This window comes from Phalaenopsis equestris, unplaced genomic scaffold, assembly GCF_001263595.1.
Source record: "Phalaenopsis equestris unplaced genomic scaffold, ASM126359v1 Scaffold000787, whole genome shotgun sequence".
NCBI lineage: Eukaryota > Viridiplantae > Streptophyta > Magnoliopsida > Asparagales > Orchidaceae > Phalaenopsis > Phalaenopsis equestris.
In genome coordinates this window covers 1,144,274-1,162,731 of record NW_018165227.1, presented here as the reverse complement: position 1 = coordinate 1,162,731, position 18,458 = coordinate 1,144,274, and the positions used below count along the sequence as shown (strand labels likewise).

At 35.7% G+C, this 18,458-nt stretch overlaps 2 protein-coding genes across 2 annotated transcripts in view; both read left to right on the top strand.

Annotated features, from left to right (window-relative positions):
- Positions 1–2,310: 2,310 nt before the first annotated feature.
- Positions 2,311–7,101, top strand: LOC110031192 (cyclin-A1-4). The gene is made up of 11 exons (XM_020734277.1): positions 2,311–2,782; positions 4,154–4,532; positions 4,690–4,826; positions 4,993–5,085; positions 5,174–5,307; positions 5,388–5,463; positions 5,540–5,616; positions 5,701–5,734; positions 5,814–5,963; positions 6,050–6,184; positions 6,711–7,101. Exons 1-11 carry the CDS (start codon positions 2,579–2,581, stop codon positions 6,780–6,782), a joined length of 1,491 nt encoding a protein of 496 aa, XP_020589936.1. The 5' UTR covers positions 2,311–2,578; the 3' UTR covers positions 6,783–7,101.
- Positions 7,102–17,242: 10,141 nt separating this feature from the next.
- The window catches only part of LOC110031197 (UDP-glucose:2-hydroxyflavanone C-glucosyltransferase-like), a 1,885-nt gene continuing 669 nt past the window's right edge, over positions 17,243–18,458 (top strand). Inside the window, exons 1-2 of the mRNA XM_020734283.1 lie at positions 17,243–17,507; positions 17,611–18,446. Of these exons, the coding sequence (XP_020589942.1) occupies positions 17,243–17,507; positions 17,611–18,446 (1,101 nt within the window). The remainder of the gene's footprint in view (positions 17,508–17,610; positions 18,447–18,458) is intronic.

Below are 18,458 nucleotides of genomic sequence, written 5' to 3'. Positions count from 1 at the left end.
AAGAGCATGCCATATCTTCGTTTGGAAAGGATACATTTACAACACATAGAGTTCATTTAACTTATAAAACTACACTCTTAAGGTTAACTAGAATAAGCTCATTTGGTTCAAAGTTATAACTATATATATATATATAAATATATATAAAGTGTTAAAATAGTCCGGACTCATTAAATTATGAATAAAATAATTTTTATAGAGGACAAATATATTCCAATTTTAAATTTAATATATATATATTTATAATGCATTGAGGATCAAAATAAAGAACAATTTGATTAATTGAGGCATCTTTTTTTAATCACACCCAATTAATGTCAAATTTTTATTCCTATTTTAAAATTTACAATTATTGGAGGTTCCTTCTTTTTATTTGAATGCTCTCTTCTCTAACTAATAAATTATGCTTCCTCTTATTATGATATTATCTTCAAAAGCTACTATTTTCTTGCTACTCATATTGTTGACTTTTTCACCAAGTCTATGAGATTTATTTAGAAATGCTTATTTCACTTTGGAGTATATGTGGGTATATTAAATGTGTCATTCAATTAAAAATCAAAATATAAAAGTTTGAAAATGTGTTGTTAATGAATATCTCTTCTTTCATTATAATAACTAATCTCGAACTTCTAAAGTATATGATGTTCGTTTCATCATGTGACATAATATACAACTATAATGCCCACATCATGTTACTTTGACTGTTTTTTACAAATATTATGATAGTGGAACCAGTGATTACAACATTTCACCTCGATCGAGCTCTGTTGCTTCATGTTCTCTTAGTTGACGTGGTTTTGGGAGTATATTGGTTATTTTCTTACACTAAGTTCTTCTTATCTTATATTTTTATAGCTTGTCTTAACAATTTGGCTTTGGAGCAACTAGTTTTTTTTTTTTTTTTTTTTTTGCTTTCCTTATATTCTAGTTTATTTGTTAATAATGGCTTCATATTTAAGAGATGCTTGATGATTTCAATCAATTTATTGCTTAAGATTTTGGCTTATTTTATGGGAGTAGATTGACAATATTTTTTGTCCCCTTATATTGCTCTTTATTCACAATTTTGATATTCTTGTGATGGCAATTAGTCTGTTTTTTTGACTCATCCTATTTTCCCTTTTGATGGCTATGATCACTCCCAATTACATGAAGTACAAAAAAGTGTCTTATGATCTCCTTGTGCCTTTGATCTATGATATGAATGCTTATTGTTCTTACCTTTATGGATGTAATGGCACAATCATTGCTTATAGTCGGCTCTTACATTCAAAACTTTATTTTTCCTTAGTTCTCCAATCTAAAAGTTTTCATTCTATTAAAATTTGGGTTCTTACGCCAGGTGGACTATACATTTAAGTTGGTTGCTATATTTTTTTGGAGTTACATCAACATATCTATTGGCATTTCTTATGTAGGCTTTTTCTTTTCCTATAATTTTTAAATTTCTTTTTCACATTTTCTCTAATCAAATATTACATTTTTATACGACCTTTTTAGGTCAAATTCTATCATCTCATAAACATATACATGTAACTAGTTTTTTATAGAAAAAAAGCTATGCATGACCCATATGTTCCCCCTAAAAAATGTAAAAAAAAAAGTAATTAGAGATTATAGCCAATTAAGTCTCACTTTAAATAATCTTATTACACTATAATTATATTATACAATATCAACTTCATTAAAAATACCAAGAAAATATATTAAGAATATTATTATCATTATTATTTAAATAAAAACAAAAAATTTCAAGTATACTTTCAATTAGCTACTTTGTAATATATATATATATATAGAGAAAGAACGTGGGAAAGATGGGGATAGAGAGAGTGAAAGTGAGAGAGCATTAATGAGAGAGAGAGAGTGGGAGGGAGCATGAGAGAGAAGAGATTGAGAGATCTGTTAAAAAGTAATCAGCAGTATATTAATTAACATAGCCGTTCAGGCATCTGGCATACTCTTATTCCTTTCAAGGATTCAAAGTTTCAAACTATACTGATCTAAATGCCCATGCAACGGGCTAACGGTAGGAGCTCGTTCCGAGTTCGAAATTTAAAAGACCTCGCGGTACGCTCACCGCCAATTCTAACCTCCTCTACTCACCGCTGCGTTTCAAAGTTCGCACATGCGGACAAAAAATGATCCGCACGTGCCGCTTCGCTCCGCTCCGCATTGATGACGTGGCACTCACCCCCTGATGATGGACGGCCTTGATCGTCTAAAAATTCAAATCACTCCGTTCCCTCCCCGCACCATATTTTTATAAGGAGCTTTGAATTCCTTCCTTCTCCTTCGACTGCTTGGTCTTCTTGTCCGAGAGCGCGACAGCGAGGGCGAGAAGAGTGAGCGAGATAGTGCAGGTGAAGGAGTGAAGAAGCCTTTGCTGATTCGGCGAACCCAATCTTCTTTTGATCACGTTTGAACTGTTGGTGTCCGTTATCAGACGATCTAGGGTTTTGCTCCGCCAGCTCCTCGTTGGGATTCTTGCTTGTTTTTTGATAGTTAGAAAGGCCAAGAGAAGGTCGAGAGAGATTTAGGGTTGTGGTCAGATTGTGGTTGTTTTGATTTGGAAATGTCGGGAGTGAATCGGCGTTCGTCGTTCTCGTCGTCGGCGACGTGTTCGTCTCTAACGAAGCGGCCGGCGGTTGAGAATGTGGCTAAGGTTTCGATTTCTGCACCAGAGCAGGCCAAGAAAAGGGTGGCGCTCGGGAATTTGACTAATCAGAACAATGCGGGGAGGAGTGGTCCCCGGTTGCCGGCAATAAAGGGTTTCAATGTGGGTGAAGTTTGAATTAGCTTAATGAACTCTTTGCTACTTTGAATTCTTTTTGTGATAGAATATGGTGTTTTGATTTGATGACGACGTTCAGCCTGTTAATTTTTTCTTTTTTTTTTAGAGATTAGATGAATAGATATTTGTTTGCTGCATGCATTTTGTTGATTGCTTATTTACTTGTACTGCAGTTTTTTTATACTAGGCTCGATGATTGCTGGCCCAAATGCATTTATTTGAATGTCTATTAACTTTTCATTTTAACGCCTCCCCGCCTCTTGAAATTTCGATGATAGTTTTTTTTTTTTTTTTTTCTTTAGTTTCTTCAGTGATTGACATTTTATGCAAAGTGTTCTTGCTCTGTTTTTCGGATTTTGAGTTCTTGAGATCTTGATCATATAGGTATTATACTAAAACAATTTCCATATAATTTAAATTTTGAATTTATTGATGTACGTAAAACAGATCTTAATTTAAATGATCGCTGTCAGAGAGTCTAGATGTTCCAAGATGCTATTACAGCGATGGTTCTGACAAAAGATAAATAAATTGCTTTTTACCTAGAATGTTGCTTGAAAAAGACATCAATATATTACCGGTTTTTTTAATCTCGCAAATGTTTTGAATTGTTTTGTTATCGTTTTTCTTGGTACTTAATGATCATTTCTTTTGTACATGGTTCAGTAGAAGTAATTGTTATGGAGTATGAATTAAAGGGAGACAAAAGTTGAGCTTAATACACCAATAGTAAAATCTATTTTCAACCCAAACACTAAAATTTATGGGTGCACCGATTAATCATAAGAGAACCCATTATGGTTGATTTAATTCTTGACATTTTAATACTGAAACAATTTTCAGTTATCAGATGTGGACTGATATTAAGTATTTTTATGAGCCTTAATACTTTCATGAATCTTAAGTTTGAAGTAGATTTTCCAGATTTTCTGTAGTGGTTATAATTTAAATCACTCCTATTCTTGTGAATGAAGATGCTGATTTGAATTTAAGGGTATTAGTAAAGTATAATTACTCTAGTCTTGTTCTAAACTCCAAGAGTGTTGTCTATAAACATTTTTCATACTTTTACAGAGAAAAATGGGATCTTACTGTACAAATCCACATCAAGCCTATGCTTTTATCAGTTTTCCGAGAACTGAACCAACAAATGAACATCTTTGATGGCTGGGGAACATAAACACCGATGAGAATGAAACATTTTCTTTTCAGTGTTTATAAAAAAAAAAAAACTCGCCACACGTGTTGTTTTACAAACTCTAGATAAATTTAGCAGCATGAACAGCACCATATCGTTATGTTTGGTACTCATTTCTCTTCTATATTAATAAAGTGGATTCTTTTTTGCCAATTCAGAAGGTCACTACTGCCAGTTCAGCATCAAAAGTGCGTAAGGGATCTGCTCCGAGCAGCTCAAATCAAAATTTTCAACGTGACTCTGCTAAGTTTCCATCTCTTGCCAAACCTGCTTCTACTGTGTCAAGGATAACTGCTACACCTTCAATTAGAGTTGGGCAAAATGCAGCTGTATGTCCCTTTCTTGTTCCCTGCAGCAATGTTAAATCGCCAATTCACTCTGTTGATTCAGAATCTATGGATGAGACTATGTCAACTAGTGATTCCTTAAAGAGTCCTGATTTTGAATATATTGACCATGGTGATTCTTCAATTGTGGCATCATTAGAAAGACAAGCAACATATAACCTCCACATATCAGATCGTGTTAATTTAAATGGTGTGTTTTCTAGCAGACTGTATAATTAGATATTTTATTGTACCGCTACAATGGCTTGTCCCCTTATAATGTTTTACTGCGCTAAAACTAAATTAATATCCTTATCAATATCTAGTTGATTTTTTAATAAAAAAATGTTTCTTAAATTTTCTACCAGGAAATGCTTGGAATAGTGATATCCCTGTTTCAATATATGGGGCTGTTAATATACCAAACGTTGATGACAATCAGGAAGATCCCCAGTTGTGCGCATCACTTGCTTGTGACGTTTACGAGCATTTACGCTTAGCTGAGGTAGCTCTTTCCCTGTAAATTTGATTGTTTTTTGCATTTCAATACATTATTTGGGACAATTTGATAGACAGTGTAACTTTTGATGTATTATATGTCAGATAATTGTTCTATATTGATGCTTAATTTGTCTACCACTTGTCCATTAATTGAGGTTATTCTCTCATAGACTAAGAAGAGGGCTTCTACTGATTTCATGGAAAGAGTTCAGAAGGACATAAATGCAAGCATGCGTGCGATTCTAATAGACTGGCTAGTAGAGGTATTTTTCTGATTCGTATTTCTGTGTCTGCAAATTCTTCTAGTGTTAATATTCTTCTTTTTTTTTTTTTTCATTTTCGAAAATTCAGGTTGCAGAAGAATATCGGCTTGCGCCTGACACATTATACCTCACAATAAACTATATTGACCGGTATCTATCTGGGAATGAGATTAATCGCCAACGTTTGCAGCTATTAGGAGTTGCTTGCATGTTTATTGCAGCGTATGTGGCCTGCTCCATTGATTTCACAAACAATCTTCAATGACTATTTTTCTTAACTTGCTTTTTTGCATTATTTTCAGAAAATATGAAGAGATTTGTGCTCCACAAGTAGAAGAATTCTGTTACATAACTGACAATACATATTTCAAAGATGAGGTATGGTGTCAAACCCCCTCTTCCTTCTGCGTTTCCTGTCAATATGATATCCTGCTAATAAGCCTGGTTTACTCAGGTCTTACAGATGGAAGCTGCTGTTCTGAAGTACCTGAAGTTTGAAATGACAACACCAACAGCCAAGTGTTTCTTAAGGTAAGCCAAACCTGTTATTCCCCACCGTTATAGAAACTTTAGCATGCAGTTACTCACTTTCTAGATCCCGCTTGTTCATGACAGGAGATTTGTTCGAGTTGCTCAATGTTCTGATGAGGTAAAAATACTCACTTTCCTTTATTAATTGAGAATTTTCTACACTCAATTGAATGATTTTCTCATCATTTATCTCTCAGGCGCCTTCACTGCATCTAGAATTCCTAGCTAGTTATGTAGCCGAACTATCACTCCCAGAGTACAACATGCTTTGCTATTCACCATCTCAGATTGCTGCTGCTTCTGTGTTTCTTTCAAAGTTTATCCTTCAACCAACGAAAAAACCTTGGGTAAGTGTAACTCAATTCATTTAAATTTTTCTTAGCAGTTCAAAAATCATGTTAATATGAATTCATATGTTTCGATGGTGCCGCAGAACGCAACTCTTACGCATTACACGCAATACAAACCATCTCAACTATGCGACTGTGTGAAGTCTTTGCATCGTTTGTGCTGCAGCAGTTCTAACAGTAATTTGCCTGCTATAAGGGAGAAATACAGCCAACATAAGGTACATACGAACAATCTTTGTTGTTATTTTTCATTTTGACATGCGGGTAAGGGTGTTAACGAGTCGTGCTTGAGCGAGCTCAGTGCTTGTTCCTGTTTGACTCGCTAAAAAATTATTTTGTTTAAAATAAGCTAATGTTGGAAATGACTCATGAATGACTTATTCGTGTTTGGCTCGATTTGAACTATTTTGTTTGTTTAATCTCGCATTGAAAACAGCTCGATTTTTTAAATGCATCATATAAACTGAATAAAAAAATGTTATGATACTATTATTTATTTAATTATTTAATTAATGAGCCAAAACGAGTTGCACATGATCGAACAAAAGTTTATTCATGTTTGACTTGTTCATAAATCAAGCTAAAAAAAAAATGTTTGTATTCAACTCACTTGTTTAACGGACAAGTCAAACACGAACTACTTAGCGACCTAAACATAAATTATTTGTGAACAATGAGCTTTTTGAAAAGCTCTACATGTAAGGAGACATTACCAAGTAATTTCATACCCCTTTGATTCTACAGTACAAATTCGTGGCGACCAAGTACTGCCCACCAGTCATCCCTTCAGAGTTCTTCAATGATCTGAGTAGTTAGGCTGAAGGTTGAAGAGTTAGATCCATGATTGTCTGGTCAACTCAACTAATCAGTCTTTCTAAGGTGTTTCGACTGTATCTAATTGTGCATTTAGTGTTTCGAATGTTGATCTTCTGAATGCACATTTTACCATCATACCGATGGTTTTCTGATGATGATGTAATGCCGAGCTTTCTGCTGGGGATAACTTGCAAGAGATCCCCTCACCAGTTCCTATAATTTCATTGACTTTGTTTTTGATGTAGAGGATGATGTTTGTATTTTCTAAAAAAAATTCGTAGATGAAATTGCTATGGTATTATTATTCGGCCATATATGATAGTCCGCTGTCATGAAGCTACTTGTTTATTTCATTTTTTTGTTTGAGGCATACAACCTGATCACTAAAATATAGGAGCATTTACATACATTCCGCATAAGTCTTATGTAATTACATACAAAAACCTAAACATTCATATTTACATGTATAACACTCAAATCTTAAATTCCCGTCAAAATATCCTCATTGCTATTCTTTCAAGAGTGAAATGCACTTTTTCATCATGTATGAATTTATGACACCAAAGTGTTATAAGTGTAAATGTCAAATTTTGGGTGTTTTAGATATGTAAATGGCGTAAAAATTATGTGAAATGTATGTAAATTTTCCTAAAATATTTTGAACCAGTTTATACAAGTTTGAGTAGGAATTTGAATGATATTTGGTTAGAGCTGTTAGAGCTACTCGTTCGCGTAAAAGTTGTTGATTAGCTGGTGTGAAACATACAAAAATTATGATATAATTTACAATCACACGGGGAAAAGTCTACAACAATTCATATTTGTACGATTTGTAATATAGTTAACATGAATCTGTTACATTTAATAAGTGAATTGGAATCTTAAGGGGTCAGCTACATGAATCCTTTTCTCCATTGCGTCCAAAATAAAATAAAATAAAATAAAATAAAATTCATACTTGGAATGATCCAAACCTTAATTGCATGTTATAATGGCTCAACAAGCTTCATCTTTCTTATGTCGGGTTAGAATTTGGTTTCTATGTGAGGTCTGATAATTTAGCAGAAAGTTCATATTTGTAGATAATTATGTTAAAATTTTCAAGTCTTAAGACTCTTCTTATATCTTTTTACCTTTCTAAAAACTGTCATTACACATTGCACAATATCTTGTTTCACAAAATATTATGTTGTAGGGGACTTGATACTATAATCAAATAAAAGTATATGGGATGACACTAGGAGAAAGTTTTAATTGTACAAACCATGTAGCATATTCTCGATGGAATAACTCCATATGCTTCTTGCAAGATCTATATATAGAATATAACAAAATAAAAATGAATAGAAGGGTGCATATTACCAATAAGTTATAATAGAAAATTAGTATAAGTCGTGCAATAGCCTTGAAAGGTTAAGTCAATTGAGATCACTTGGCCCAATCTGTCACACCCCCAGTCCAGAAGAGGGTACACTCTGACAACTTTGGGCCTGATGAAAGGATGTCGACATATTTTGTATTCTTAATAAGAAAGATTATACATGAGTAATGAATAAAATAAGTATGTAAGCTTAATTTTATTTAATTTCATAAATAAAAGTCCAAAAACAGATAAAACATAAAGGAAAAAAATGAACTACCATAAAAGAAGCTGAAATAGAATGAATAACTAACAAAACCTAAAAGAAAAACACCATAATTAATGAAAATATTTGGAATATCGAAAACTAAATCTAAAGCTCGAATGTCTCATCCGATGGTAACAATCCTACAAGTGGTTGGGTGAAACATACTATATAAAAATATCAACAAATAACTTTGACAAATTAAACTCAGTAAATAATTATTATTTGTTAAAGCATAAAAGATAAAAAAATGAGTCATGCAGTATAACTAACATAACAAAATAATATTCTACACATGCTACAAAATTTGTGGAGTATCAAATGCTTATTATTATAAATATGAGTGACTTAAAGTGATGTACTTCTATGTTAATTTTTATATCACAATATCATGTGTTTTTAAATATAAAATTTCATAATCTTTTAACATTTTATGATAATATATAAGTGCAATATATGTATAAACATATATAATTATAATTAATATTAAAGAAAGGCAAGCATCAATCCCATGGAAATCCAATAATTTTTTTTCTAAAGGCCCATTGATCCGGCTAGCTAAAATAAAATTTTAATACTGACATAATAATATTATAATATCAGACATATTTTATGTATCTCAATCAAAGCACTGAAATATAACTACAATATGTCCACCAATATTTATACACAACTATGAACCTAGGTTGGACCTGAGTTGGACTGAGTTGGACTTCAGTTTACCTGGGTTGGACTAGTGTTGGACTTGGGTTGGACTTAGGTTGAACCTGAGTTAACCTAGTTGACCTGGGTTCACGTTGGGCTTAGGCGCAGGTTAGGTTGGTTCAGGTAGACCTAAGTCAAATCCAAAACCAATTCTAATCCAAGACTGTCTATTTGAATTAACTTCAACTTAAAATTAAAAAAAAAAAACAAAAACAAAAACAAAGGAGGAGGAGGAAGAGGGACTTTTCAGAGAGGGTGGCCGGAGAAGGAGAGGGAGAAGGCACTCTCGGTGTTGGCAGACTTCAAAACTCTCTCAAAGGGAGAAGTAAGGGCCTATTGATAGGCGACTGGGAGTACCAGAGGAGGTGGCAGAAGCAGTTGTCATCTACAAATCGACTCTAACGATTGTCATTTGAGGCAGGGATCGATAGTCATGGTTTCATAGCAGTTGGAGCTCCTAAGGATTGCCGACAACGAAGTGACAAATCAATTCTCAGGCAAATTTGAGGAAGAATGCCACCGATCGCTGGCGTGGCTCGGGAGTGTGGTCACGCAAGCGTCGGGCATGACCACGTCAATAACATTCAGCCATAGCTAGGCCCAAATTGGGTGTCACCACACCCTAGTACTTCTAGGTACAGCTACATCTGAACCGACGTGGGCACATCGGTCCAATGGCAGGCACTAGGATGTGGGCACGCGGGCGTGCGCGTGGGCGTCAAAATGCACGTGGGGCGCAAAAGTATGTATTCCCAACCAAAAAGAAAACGTTGACCTGCCCAGTAGAGAAAATCTCAAAGATTTCAAAAGTATGGTGAATCTTGGATACATTGCCTCCGATGTGAGGTTGTTGAAATCAAAGTGTGGGTTTCACCCTACAAATAAATTGAAATTCTTTATGGAAGCTCAAATGAACTACAAAATGATAATTCTTAGCTCAAATTGAATATGTTTTTGGTTTGAGTTTGATGTGAGTTAGTTTTTGAGTTTGTTTTAAGTTTGAATGAAGGGTTGGCCAGAAGTGAGGTCAACACTAATCCTATGAAAATCTAAAGATTTCTCTGAGGACTCATCAGTCTGACTAGCAACAATAAGTGTTCAATACTAACTCAATCAGCACATCCTAGGTCCGAAAGACAAAACATGCTGACAACATAAGGCTTGATGAAAGGATGTGAACATGTTTTGTATTCTTAAAAAGAATTATTATACACAAATAATAATTAAAATGAGCAAGAAAAGGTAATTTCATTTCATTCCATAAATAAAAGTCCAAGAACTGATACATCTAAAGAAAAATAAGGAACTAAAATAAAAGAAACTAAAATAGAATGAATAACTAACTGATATATCTAAAGAAAAATAAGAAAATAACTTTAAAAAAAACTAATATAGAATGAATAACTACCCAAACCTAAAAGAAAAGCCCCAAAATAAATCTAAAGCTTGAAAGTCTACTCATGTGGAGACGGTTCTTCAAGTGGCTGAGTTAAACTTGATGTAATAAAATATCAACGAATGACTTTGAGAAATTAAACTCGGTAAATAACTACTATTTATCAAAACATAAAGAACAAAAAAATTTGGGCATGTTGTGTGACCAACTGAACAGGATAATATTCCACGCATGCAACAATATTTATAAACGAGTATCAAATGCTAATCATCATAAATATGAGTGACTTAAACTAATACACTTCTATGTCAATTTTTTATATCACAATATCATGTGTGTTTATACATGTAGAGTTTCATAATCTTTTAATACTATATGATAATATATAAGTGCAGTACATTTATATACATATACAAATATATTTATAAACAATTTGTTTTCGACAACACAGTAAGATAAAAAATTGTGGGCACTAATTCCATGGAAATCCAATGACTTTTCAAATGAACCATTGATTTGACTAGCTATGACAAGGACTTAATAGCAACATAGTATTATAATATCAAACATATTTCATACATCACAATCAAAATAAGAGAATATAACTACAATATATCAACTAATATTTATACACAATTATGAAGTCGCAATTAGGATTGTCAAAATGGCTCGTTGTTCGCGAACAGCTCGCGTTCGACTCGTTAAGAAGCTCATGTTCGACTTGTTAGTTTCGTTCGATAAGTTAACGAGCCGAACACGAACTAAGATGTGTTCATTCGTGTTCGGCTTGTTTTGGCTCGAAATACTACTCATCAAGTTTATATATATATATATATATGACACACACACACACACACACACACACACACACACACACTAAGTAGTATTTTAAAAAAATCTAATTGGCTACAAGGCTACAAAGATTTATAACCAATTAAAATATTGATTAAGAAAATAAAATAAAAATTATTAAATTGGATTCAAATGATGTTTTAATATAAATAATAATTTTTAAATCTTGCTCAAACCCTTATTGTCTTATGACTACATGATTAGGGTAGTTAAAAGGACTATGAATAATTCATGTTCGGCTCGTTAAGCAAACGAGCCAAACACGAACACACTTTTTGAGGTCGAAATATAAACGAGCTGAACACGAGCTGAGCATGCTAGGGGTGTAAATAAGTTGCAATAATAATATTTAGTAAATTATGCTATAAAGGAAATAATAAATACTGAAAACACAAGTCATAAGTAATAAAACATGAAGTCTATGCAACAATTAAATAAAACTAATTAACCATGAAATTCATTTTGAGCAATAAATAAAATCCAATGGAAATATATTAAAAAAAGTTAAAGGTTATAACTTGCAAACTTATAATTAGTTAGGAATCTAATACAAATAGTAAAGTTAACAACCCCAACAATGAAGAATATGTGTATCGCCTAATTAATAATAGCCACTTAGGTTGAGGCAAATAATAGAACTTCTACAAGTTTTAGCAGCTCAATCAACATCAACTAGGAGGTACTACACCAATATGACTTATGAAATGTTAATAATTATGCAAATACTGGTATTAACTAGTTATTCATCATTTTTATTAGTTAAATTGTTATTATTATAATTTTCAAATAAGTAGGAATAACTAATTTTAACTCTAATACAGTTTATCATAATACAAATACATTATTTATTATTATTATTATTATTATTATTATTATTATTATTATTATTATTATATATACACACACGCGTGCATACATAAATAGTTATATGCATGCATCTAAAAATGGAGTAATTAAAATTGCATTAGAATAAGAAAAGCATGAAAAAAAGGGAAAGTAAGAGCATACAATGATTGATTAGTGAAGGAAGGAGGAGGAGAAGGGTTCGACTCTCGACAAATGTTGATAGGCAAGACAATGGGGGAGGAAAGGCTTTAGGCTAGAGTTTAAGAGGAGAAAGGGGGTTATATGAAGAGGGGAGAGAGAGAGAGGGAGAGGGAGAGAGCCAATGTGATGCCCTAATGCTTCATTTGCTAATAAATAGAGAAAAAAGGACATTGGGCAAGCGCGGGAAGGAGATAACGAAGGCTGCAACAATCAGAGAGAAAAAGGAAGGAAGGTCACACGTGGGAAGCCCAATTAGAAAATAGTGAGCGAGATTGCTAGATTTGCACAATCAAGCAATTCACACAATCAAAAGAGGAAAGTGTTTCACAACCTGCTAATAGGAGGAGTTTCTATTGCGAACAAAGAATTAAAGAAAAAATATTGCGTGACTTATGCGATCAAGAGGCGATGTAAGTGCGAGGGAAAGGAAAATAATCCGTTCTTACATACTACCATCCTTAAAGGAATTCGGTCCCCCAAATTCATAACCTATATTACATTAAACTCAACTTATGAAAGTAATATGAGTGTAGCATGCATAAATTTTACAATCACAAACCCACTTAGTGACAGTCGAAGATGAGTTGGATGACAAAATAATTTATAGATGCAAAGGTAATTAATAAATCAATATATTAGATGAAAACTTATATGATATAAATGAATGCAGAAATACAGAGATAATACATGTCATCATGTCATGAGCTTCATGGGTTTTTTGTTGCATCATAACGAATGCTTAAGCTAGAATTTCCAGTTCGGAATGCTCTAGAGTCCGATGTCGCTGATACTGGTACCACAAAATAAATGATTATTGATACGTCAGTCTCTAGGAGGCCGTTACTGATATGGCTAAGGCATCATCCCATGTGGTTGTGGCTTCTGCTATTAAAAGTAGTGTTGACCTGTCTTCCCTTTGTCATCTTGCTTCTGATGTCAACTCTTATTATATTTATGCCACCCATTTTCATGTTGTTTGAAGTTATTCTTTTCATTTACCATGCATTGAGTTTGGGGCTTAAGAGAGCAATCTTTAATCTGATGATTGATGTTGTAGCAGTTGAATTAGTTGAATTTAGTCCCCAAATTCATAACTAATATTACATGAAACTCAACTTGTTGAATAATACGGGTGTAGTAGGCATAAATTTCACAAACATCTTGTCCTTGAATAACAAGTGGTCATGTGCGTCACTAACAAATTCGCCAATTGGATTAAAATCTCTAGCATTAACTTTGACTTATATATTTCATGAAAAAGACAATCAACTCGATGATGAATGTTGCTACCCGACAAGTTAGTTGTGCAATGCATACTCTGTCGCCTTTAGGATGTCCATCAACTCGGGCGTTGGCACAAATCACATGTTGGCTAGCAAGGTTGCCTCGTGAATAGCAATGCATCTGAGAGAAATAGAATATGCTCAGGTAGTTAGGGTCGGTAGCTTCACCAGCATTAATTCGAGAAATAATACTTTTTTCTTCTGAAACAGAATCAGGTCACCCTCCATCTGATTCGACTTTGCCTCTTCTGGCTTATGCCACTTTGAAGGTTCACCAAATATCAACATCTCTGCAAAGCGGAAAATTTTCTCCCAAAAGTACTACAATAATGCAGAATATCTTCTTTGGAAATCACAATAGCAACACAAAAAATCTTCTCCATAAATCACCACAGCAATACGAGAAATCTCCTTCATATGACGTGACAGCTGTGTGTGAAGTCCTCTCTAAAAAAAAGCAACAACAACGCAAAATGGGAGCACCATTGATTGCACAAGAGGTCGGGGGACTCCACTTTATTTTCTTTTGGAAGCCTTGCTGATCGCACAAGCAGGCCGAGGAACTCCACCTCCTTCCTCCTATTTTTGGCCTATTTATAGGCTCAAATGGATGAAAAATATTTTCAAAAAAAACAAATTTTGAGAAAGCACACTTAGATCCAGCCATCCTACCAAGACAATGCATGCCACCCGATCGGTACCAATCCACACACCCCTGTGTGAATCCAACAACCCACCCACACGATCTGCGACACAGACAAGCGATTCGCTCCTCTCACCTGTATAGATCCAATGGCTCGCTTGCGCGATCTGCGGCACGCCTGTGTGATTTGTGCCATGGGTATTTGATTTTCATTTGTGTTGTTTGATATGTGGCCCCACATTTTGCTATTGTCGTACCATCTGCATCCCACAAATCCCCACTCCGCTATGTTGTCCAATGCAACCAATAGATGTGTGACACGATTCGACCAACCAAACCCGCCATGACTCGATAGGACCCGGCTCTGACACATTATATCACCTTCAAGCAATTATGACACATTTACACGCTAAGCCTTGGTTCGTCATGACAAGCAAAATCGAAACGATAACGGCCTGTTTCGTACAATCCCGCGGCAAAAAATAGAATTAATTTACAAAGCACGGGTTCAAACCTACGACTAAAATAAAGGAAACAAACCCCTACCAACTGAGCTATGTAAACTTTTTTATGTGTGTGTGTGTGTGTAAGCATTTACAGAAAAATTTTGAATTTATGATATTTTTAGATTATGAAGTTGGTCTCGCAAAAAATAGGGGGCAATGAATACATCATCAATAAATTTTGATCATTCGACATGAATTTCTAGGCATAACACGAATCTCTAGGTAATTTTTAGTAATGAACGTTCAAACTTCAATTATAAATCATTCAGAACTTTGATTTCAGTAAACTTAAGTCAAACTAACTGGCTCGACGAGACGAGCCCAACCCAATGATACCAAAATTAGTTTAATCCAAGTCAAATCAAGCTCAGAGCAAGCAGATAATTCATTTTGGAAGCTTTAAGTGTGTGATTGGAAGGACAAATAGATTCCAAATCTACCAAGTTTATAGTCGAATCAAATATCTTGGTGAGATGAATCCAACAAGTCAAGGAGCTCAATTTTGACATCGTTACGACACACAAATGTTTATTGAATATCATCCAATAGAGAGTCTCTTTGAGTCATCCAATGGAGTGATCTGAATTTCTTCTTTATTTATATACAGACCTCTCCCAAACTTTATAAATAATTTCTTACCCTCTCCTTGAGGTTGAACTTAGAACTTGAGCCAGAAGAGGACTTCTAAATCGAAGAGCCGACAAATACCTTCCATTTCTGTAGCTGTAGACCACAATCAACCACCTCACATTGGCCACGGTCGACCGCCACTACTGCCCTCTACTTGTGTTGCAGAGCGTCAAAGCACCATTCGAAACAACAATCAACATCGCGGAGTCACCAAACAACCTACAAAGTAGTGCATCATCCCAAAAATGACAACCTCGAAGACGATGTACCAAAGCTCCTGCAACTACTCTCCGTTGTAGCTGCTCCCAGTCACGAGGCAATAATTTCTTCTGTACACGATCATTATAACTCAACAAACTGTGTAACTCTTGGACAAAGGGTTGTACGTGTAATCACCAACTAATACTGGAACATTTCAACTGGACGAGACTCCCTGATTTTTTTCCCTTTTATGCACTTTTCATGTAAAAACTTCTATAGTTTCTAACTTTCACTCTTATTACCTAAGTGTTTGTTGGATTTTCGTGCAATACTAAAACAATAACTCATTTTTCTACCGCTTCAAATTCTCTAACACGCCTAAATAATAATATATTATACATATTTATATTAAGATTTTATCACCATAGCTCGTGTGGTCATATGGTTCCAAATTTTTTATTGAATATGTATGGTGCAAATTCGAATTCACCACCATATATTCATTTTTCTACCGCTTCAAATTCTCTAACACGCATAAATAATATATATATATACATATTTATATTAAGATTTTATCACCATAGCTCGTGTGGTCATATGGTTCCAAATTTTTTGGTGTGGCCCTATATTTTTTATTGAATATGTGTGGTGTCAGCTCGAATTTAGCACCCTATATTCATTTTTCTGACTAATTTAAATGAGCCGGAGCATAACACAAGATACAAAAGAATCCAAACATTTGTTCGAGTTGAACAAAAATAGACTATTTATGAGCCATTTTGAACACAAGCCAATTTCAAACAAAAAAAAATAATACAAATGACTGGAACATGAATACAAGCTATGCTTGTTTGTATCCTTACCCGCTTTATTGATTATTTTTCCAATGCACCTTTTATCATTCAGATTCCGTTGGAAAATAAAAAAAAATTTTTTTTTTTGGAGTAATATAAGTATTTGAATTTGATATTTTAGAATTTTTATTTTATTTTTAACTAATATCTCGTCATTCGTGCACATTAATAAAATAAAAATAAATTAATTTTAATAGATCTTCTAATAGGGCTCGTTCCAAAATGCGCCATCATACAGAAAAAATATTACCTCAGGAGTACTCAGTACTCCAATGAGGGGGTGCCACGTAGGGGCCACGGTGAGACCATTGCCTACGTGGCACCCCCTCATTGGAGTACTGATGCATCAGTACTCCTGAGGTAATATTTTTTCCCATCATACATCCCCAGACATTGTTATATTTGTTCATTAGCTTATATAATTGAATTGATTATGCCCCACCCAGATGCTAACAACTACCATGATTGTTGTAGATTTATTATATATACCAACAGGATTAAATATAAGTTGTTGATTGTTATAGATTTAATATATTATTAAATGAGCTTTAAAAAAAAATTAAAAAATCCCATGCGATCTGCGTGTCCGAATAGAAAAATATTTCCATTCCCAGGTTAATAATTTATTATTTAAAATTACTAAAACTTTTCCTTATAAATGCTGATAAGAGGCCATCTCCCTCCGACAGTCCCCTGTATCTCGAGCAAATAGGCTGCCATGTCCACCGGCGACCTTAAACTCCGTCGCGTCCTACTCATCCCGAGCTCCGGCATGGGCCATTTTATTCCGTTTGTCCGCGTCGCCACCGCACTTTCCGACCGCGGCATCTCTACCTCGCTCCTCGCCTTCCGCCCCACCATCTCCAACGCGGAATCTAGCCTCCTCTCCTCCCTCCCATCCTCCCTCGTCCTTGACTTCCCCCTCGAACCTCTTGATCCCTCTCTCTTCCCTTCCGCCGACCCCTTCTTCCGCCAAATGGAAGGTTCGCCGCTCCGCCCACCTCCTCCCTTCTATCATCTCCACCAACTCACCAGCTTTCTCCTCCCTCATCATAGACGTTGCCATCGCCTCTACCTTTCTTCCAGTCGCCGCAGCCTTAAATATCCCTTGCTTCGTCCTTTTCATCTCCTCTGCTTCCATGCTCGCTCTCTGCTCAGTTTTCCACTCCCTCCCCCATCCAACCGGAGCTGAAATCAACATCGCCGGTGGAGTTCTCAAGATTCCAAATTCCTCCCTCCCGCAGCCACTTCATGACCCCAACCATCTCTTCACTACCCCAACCCACTTTAAGGAGAACGGCCGGGCGCTTGCTCAGGCGAACGGTATAATTGTTAATACTTTTTTCGCGATGGAGCCTGAGACACTCGCTGCGCTCAACTCTGGCGAAGTCATTACCGGACTCCCACCGGTCATTGCTTTAGGTCCTTTGCTTCCAGTAAAAAAGCAGCCATCTTTGGCCTCGCCGGCACTACGCTGGCTCGACGAACAGCCGGAGAAGTCGGTGATGTACGTGAGCTTTGGAAGTCGTGCGGCCATGTCGAAGGAGCAAATCAGAGAATTGGGGGCTGGGCTGGAGATGAGCGGTTGCCGGTTTTTCTGGGTGGTGAAAAGCGCGAAGGTGGACAGAGAGGAGGCAGTGGAGATCGGTGAATTATTGGGAGAAGGGTATGTGAAGAGAGTGGAAGGCAGGGGATTAGTTGTGAAGGAGTGGGTGGAGCAGGAGGTGGTTCTTGGTCATCGTGCGGTGGCCGGATTCTTGAGCCACTGTGGGTGGAATTCGGTGATGGAGGCGGCGGCGGCGGGGGTGAGGATGCTCGCATGGCCGAGTCTTGGAGATCAGAGGGTGATTGCGGCATTGGTGGCGAGAAGTGGGCTGGGAATATGGCCGGCGGAGGGGGCGTGGGAGGCGGAAGGGAGAGGGGTGGGGGGGGGG